Here is a 6000-nt window from a genome sequence, read left to right as displayed (position 1 = left end):
TTAAAAAATAAACTTGCTCACATCAGGTGCTTTCATAAGTGCCCCACTCCATACCATCATCTTTGGAAAAGATACCTCAGAGTGCTAAGCCCACAGTTTCTTGGCAAATGTTCCCTTAGCTCCGTTGGGGGGGGGGGGGTGGGGGGGTGGGGGAGAAAAAATACAAAGGGAAAAAAAAAACCAAACCCAAACAAAGCAGTTTTATACTGGCGACATCCTGACAAGTGAGGGAATAGGGTCCAGTGGGAAATCCGCCCGCCTTGTCTCCTGCATGCAGGGATGCTGGTCACTGGGGGAAGCTGCCCTATCCTTAAGGCCGCTCTCCTCCCGGTGCACGCTATTGCTTTTCTCTCCCGCTGAGCACCATTTACAATAGGAATAACTGCTTACTAATTAGCGGCTATATCTATTAATTGCTTGTTTGTTAGAGCATGACTGAGCAGCCAGCCGCTCTCTGGGCCATATCCCTCAATAATTCTTTTTTTTTTTTTAATTACATTTTTATCCAGGGAGTGACTTGCTCGCACGGCGACTCCGTGCCTGCTGGGGAACGTCTTTCAATCCGCCTTCCCTTCGGGTGCGGCACCTCTCGCTAGCTGCCGTGGCGAGCGGGCATCGATGCGGAGCCGCGGGGCAGGGCCGGGAGCAGCGCGCAGCAGAAGAGCACCATGAGCGGCGTGGGGCCGCCAAGCCCACGCGTGGCCGAGGCCGGAGGACACGCAGGGACCAGCCCCGGGGAAGAGGCGGAGGGGACGCGGTGTCGCTAAGGGACGGGGCGCATCAGCCCGCCACCGGGAGCATCAGTGGGGCCAGCGCCGGGAGAGCGGCGTGCCGGAGCCCGCCTGCTCCCGGGAGCAGCACGCCCCGCTAAGAGGGGTTTCCGCGGCACTAACTCCGCTTTACGGTCTGGGCTCATTGCTACGGTCCCGGGACAGGCACGGGTGGGCTCGCCGGCTCCGGAGTCCCGTGGGGCGAGCGAGTTTGGGGTCCCCCGAAGCAGCGTTTTATCCCCATAGCAAAGCAGCTGGAGATAGGGATGGCAAAGCAAGGCTCCGCACCGGCGCTCCCGGGGCGCTGGAGCAGCGGTGATGCCCGGGGGAAAACGCACAGCTCCCCCGCTCCGGCTTTTATGTATGCGCATTCGCACAGCGCGGGGCTAGCAGTCCCACGGGAACCGCCGACCCCCGCCGCCACGCACGGGGCCCCCCGCCCCGCCGCTCCCGAGCAGCATGCACAAGGCAGCCCCGCCAGCCTGCAACCTAGCTGGGGAGCCCCAAAAAACTTTGCTGGCACCAGCCAGCGCCGGCACCGGAGACCTCCCCTTCCTCGGCAACCTGCGCTGCCGCCCACCCCGGCTCGCTGCCCGTGCAAGGCAGGAGGCGCGCCCCCCAGCCCCCCGCCGCCGCCTCTGGGCTTTTCGCACCTCGGGCCCCAGCCGGGAGAAGCCGACCTTGCCGCGAGTGTCCTGAGGGTGGAGGGACCCCGGGCTGACGGCTGATCTCTCCGCCCGAAGCAAGCCCCTTTTCCTCCCCAGCCCTGCGGTGTTGCCTCTAATTGGGCCGGAGCGAGGGGAGGCTCGCAGAATTGGGCAGGAGGCAGGGCTCTTCTGAACGCGGCCGCTTTAATTGGCTCCTTTTTTTCTTTTTTTTTTTCCTTTTCTTTTTTTTTTTTTTTTCTTAAACCGAAAGGCAATGAAATGGTGAAGAGAGGAGGGGAAAAACCTGGAAAGCCAAAGGGGAAGAAAATACGGCGCGCCCGGCAGCGCCGGCAGGTAGGGAGGGGTGAGGCGGCCCCGGGCCAGCCCGGCCGGCGGGGCGGGACGCGGCGCGGTGCCCCCAGACGCCCCGTCAGGGGTCGGCGGAGCGGAGCGCCCCGGGGCCGGCTGGGGAGCGGAGACGCTCCCGGCAACTTTTGCAGGAGATCTTGGCGCTTCAGAAAAAAAGCGGTGGGGCAGGGAGCTGCCAAGCGGTTTCCAGCCGGCGTCTGGCAGGAGTACCCGAACTTTCTCCAGCTTCTTGTCCCTCCTCGTCGGCTCCCTTCCAGCTGCAGCTCTTGTTAGTTCCCACCAGGAGCTGCGGCAGCCGTCGAGGGAGAGCGACACAGACCTCTCTACAGCTGCAAATCATCTGCGAGGCGGGCGGAGCAGGCAAGCAGCGGAGGCGAAGCACCCGCCCGAGCCCGGCACACAACATCAGGCAAAGTTTTGTAGGGAGAAGGACCTGGCAGGCTGGGGAGGAGGCAAGGCGAGCCGGGCTGAGCTGCAAGGCGGAGCGAGGGTGCGTGGTCTGTCTGCTCCTCGCTGGCTTCTCCCTTCAGGCTGGCTGGGGCGATGCAGTGCAGCTGGGGGAGCTCTTGGGAGCCGCTTTAAAAAAAAAAAAGAAAAAAATCCTTCCTGGATTTGATTAATTACAACAATCCCCTCCCCAGAAGATCTGGAAAAGAGGAGAGAGAATCACCTATCCCTCCCTCCGCCTTTCAGCAGCTGGCTCCTACCCCCCACCCTCGCTTCCCCCCCTTTTTCTCCACCTCCTTCTCCTTCCCCTCGTTCGCTCCTGGGGCTGCGGCCAGAGCCTCGTCGGGCGGAGAGAGGGCGAGGACTCTCCCAAGTTGGCCCCAGTTGGCAGCACTTCGGGCAGCGCGAGACTTCGGGCAGCTGAACAAAGAAACCCCCTTTCTCGCAGGGGCCGGGGGGCAGCGCTGGGCTGGTCCGAGCCCTGCTCCTGCCCCTGCCCGGCGCCGGCCCGGTGCCCCCGGGCTGGCCTTTCCCCGTACCCCGAGTGCGGGCGCGGCTGCCCCTTTTCCTGGAGATCCTCGAGCAACCTGGCGAGGGGAAGCGGGAAGCGGCGCTCCGCTTTCCTGCCCTCCCTGCCTTCTTCGCTCGCCCTCTCCCTCCTTTCCTCCTCCTCCCTGGTTTTTTTTTTTTCCTTTTCCTTTTAAAATTTTATCCCCAGGCGGCCCCGGTGCGGGGGGTCCCTTCCTCCGCCCCAGGGGCGCCGCTGCCCGGCGCGGAGCGGGGCGTATGGGGCGGCGTTTCGGGAGGCTTTCGCCTGCTCCTCGCTCCCCCTCCGGATGCTGCCTGGGTTGTTTTGGCTGCTGTTCTTCGCCGGCGATGAAGGCTCTGCCTTGAAGATGGAGATGATCTGTTTTTTATTCCTGTCTCTGGTGCCGGCGTACAGCAGGGGACAAGGGGTTTACGGTAAGAGACGTTGTCGCGGTCGCTGTTTGGGAGGGAGGGAGGGGGGAGGCGAGGGCGCGGACGGCGGCGATGGGATCAAAGTTAAAAAGCACCTGCAGGAGAAAGTAAATGATGCCGGCGAAGCTCGTCGCAGCCGGAGCGGACAGATTTATGCAGCAATAGGGCTTCCAGCGCCTGTAGCTACTTCATAATTCCTCGCCGTAACCTCTGGCCGCCTCCGATTTACGAGCCCGCCGAGATGGCACGCAGGACCGCTGGCGAGGCTGCCACCGGGCTGGCCGCGCCTGGAGCCGGGAGGAGCGAGAGCTGCCGCGGGGAGCGACCCCGGGCCCCGGCCCTACCCCCCCTCTCCCCCACCCGCCTCGCGTGGGGACGCCACGCAGATGCCCGCGTGCGAAACGCGGCGGCGCGGCTCCGGGAGCACCTCCGAGTTGGGGCAGGGGGAGGACGGAGGATCCCCTCTCCGCGCCGCCCTTGCGCGTTTGCTTCCTTGCAGGAGCACCGGCACGGGTAGGCGAGGAGGAGGGTGGCCGCCGGGGCTCCGTGCCGGGGTGCCGGCTGTCTCCCTTGCTGCCGGGGGCAGCCCGCTCCTCGCCGCCGGCGTGCGGGGCGGTGCTCCCCGGCTCTGCCGTGCCCTGCCCCGGCTCCCCCCGCACAGCCCCGCCGGGCTCCCTCCCCTCCCGCGGGAGTGAGGGGTGAGGCTGCTTTTGCACCCTATTGAACTTTGCTGCCGATTTTCTTCTTAAGGCCGAGGGGATGGGTGGGGGGTGGTCTGTGGTAGAGCTGATGTCGAGCTGCTTGATTTTATTCTCTTTTATTATTATTATTATTTTTTATTATTATTTTTGCAGTTATGGTGCTTACTTCTCCTCCTTGTTTGCAGGCAGGGTGGCAAATGGCAAGCTCGGGTGTCCCCTGAGAGGTCTGGCTCCCGCAGCCCTTCAGCTTCCGAGGGCAGAGAGGAGGGTAGGGGCCAGAGGCTGGGGGTGGCACCCAGTGCCCCCACTGAGCACAAGCCCTGCGTTGAGAGAACAGCCGGGATTTACTTTAGCCACCCGTGCAGCCCCCCTTTCCCTCTCCCAGCCCTCTCTTAATTCTTGCTTTACAAGATCTGCATTTCCAATACACTGGGAAAAAATAAATAAAAGCAACCCACAAGACTTGCCTCTCATAACAAGCCGGCTTTATCTTGGCTTACAACTCAGTTGTGCGTGGCTGTAAAGTCCGTCTGGAAGGCATGCCTCTGCCTCTAACAAGCCAAGCTCTCTGAGCTCTGAAGAGAGACCCCAGTGAGAGAATCCAGCCCCCCCGCTCCCCCTTTTTTAACAGCACGCAGCCAGTCTCTTGTGTGAGCTCTGGCAAAGATCAGTTCAGTCTCGCTGACTATGGGTAAGTCTTTGTAGGTCACTTTTTAATGATGTATTTCTTTAATGGAAACAATTCCTCCTTTCTCCTTGAGGGCTGGGATGTTAATTTGAGTTTGGGTCCGTTTTGTAAAATAACCGTTTTGAACAGAGGGTGTTTAGCTTCCTTTCTTTTTTCTTTCTTCTTCCCAGTATATGTGTTTTCTCCAGTCTGCATGTCCAGAAGAAAACTGTAGGACCGTCTGAAGGCTAGAAAGATGAGGAGTAGAGTGAGTTTGTGGTACAGAAACCTGGTCAGGGCAGGTTATTTAATCCTTTCAAACAAGTAATCTGCTTCTAGCTGAACTTTTTTTTTATTTTGTTTTAGTGTGCTTGCTGCTGAGTAGCTGTCACTTGCTGTAGAATGGCCTCTCTGCTCAGGATTGTAGCAAGAGGGACAGAGCTTAAAACTGGTTTTGCTTAAATGTGCCCTAGAAGGTTGCCTGTTGTGGTTTTTTTATCCACTTCAGTGAACTTGCATTTGATAGAGTTGCTGCTAAATTACATCTTCAGAATAACTTACTGATGTTTTTGTCTTTTTCTCTCAGAGAGAGATTGGAGAAGCTGTGTACAAAAGAAAGCGCAGATATAGACATGCAATAAGATGAAGGCATCCTTTTAAGCCAAAATGGTACACTACTTCTATCTATTCTCTTACTTAACCATATAAAGGAGAAATCTTCCCTCCTCTCCCCTCCCCTACCTCTTCAAACTATCTGTTGAGACCATCAGGAGCCTTAATACGCAGCTGCCTCTGAGTGCAGCCCAGAGCATGTCTTGTGGAATCAGCACAGCGCAAACTTCTGCGGTGACTAATAGTTTTCATATTGTCTTTCCCAAACCTGCCTTCAGTCCACTAGCCTGCGCTGATTTTGTGCCTTGTGCAGCCCACTGTTTGGATGCGAGATTGCCGTTATTGACGGCTCAAGCAGAGCTGGATTGATACTGTTATATTTGCAAGGATAAATTTGCAGGATTAGAAACTAGTTTTACTGCTCCCCTTAGGACTTTGGTTTGTCCTAAATGTTAGTTTCTCGCCATAGCTTTAATCTGTACTCGAGCGTTCTGTGTTGTGAATGTCGGTTGCATGTGGCACTTAATGTAGAAATTATGGGAACTCAAGTATCATGTTTCAGCTCCGGTCTTCTGCTTTTGAATATTTATTTATGGCAATGGAGATGGGGAGAGGCATCTATATGGGTCTATAAATATATTTGACTTTAGTAAATCTGCTGAGATTAAATCAGATTAAATGAGATGAAATATCCATGTGATGTACCCTTTGAATAATACACCCACATGGATGCGCACAAAAGACCTCTGTCTAGGAGAGCGGAGTTGTTGGAGAGGTTTATTGAGATGAATGGTATAAATAAAATGTGTGTAAGGGGGTTTCTGGGA

The 6000-nt window shown here is 57.4% G+C and overlaps 1 protein-coding gene across 2 annotated transcripts in view; it reads left to right on the top strand.

Annotated features, from left to right (window-relative positions):
- Window positions 1-2686: 2686 nt before the first annotated feature.
- The window catches only part of MDGA1 (MAM domain containing glycosylphosphatidylinositol anchor 1), a 143753-nt gene continuing 140439 nt past the window's right edge, over window positions 2687-6000 (top strand). Inside the window, exon 1 of one of the 2 annotated variants that reach the window (XR_012673119.1) lies at window positions 2687-3196. Coding sequence is in view for 1 of the 2 variants with exons in the window: in XM_075146796.1 (XP_075002897.1) it covers window positions 3070-3196 (127 nt within the window). In the remaining variant the exon portion in view is untranslated. The remainder of the gene's footprint in view (window positions 3197-6000) is intronic. The other variant, XM_075146796.1, reaches the window with a different exon arrangement.

The sequence above is a fragment of the Calonectris borealis genome, chromosome 3 (genome assembly GCF_964195595.1).
Source record: "Calonectris borealis chromosome 3, bCalBor7.hap1.2, whole genome shotgun sequence".
In the NCBI taxonomy this organism is placed as follows: Eukaryota; Metazoa; Chordata; class Aves; order Procellariiformes; family Procellariidae; genus Calonectris; species Calonectris borealis.
Note: the sequence above shows the minus strand (reverse complement) of the source record. Positions and strands in the feature narration are given on the sequence as shown.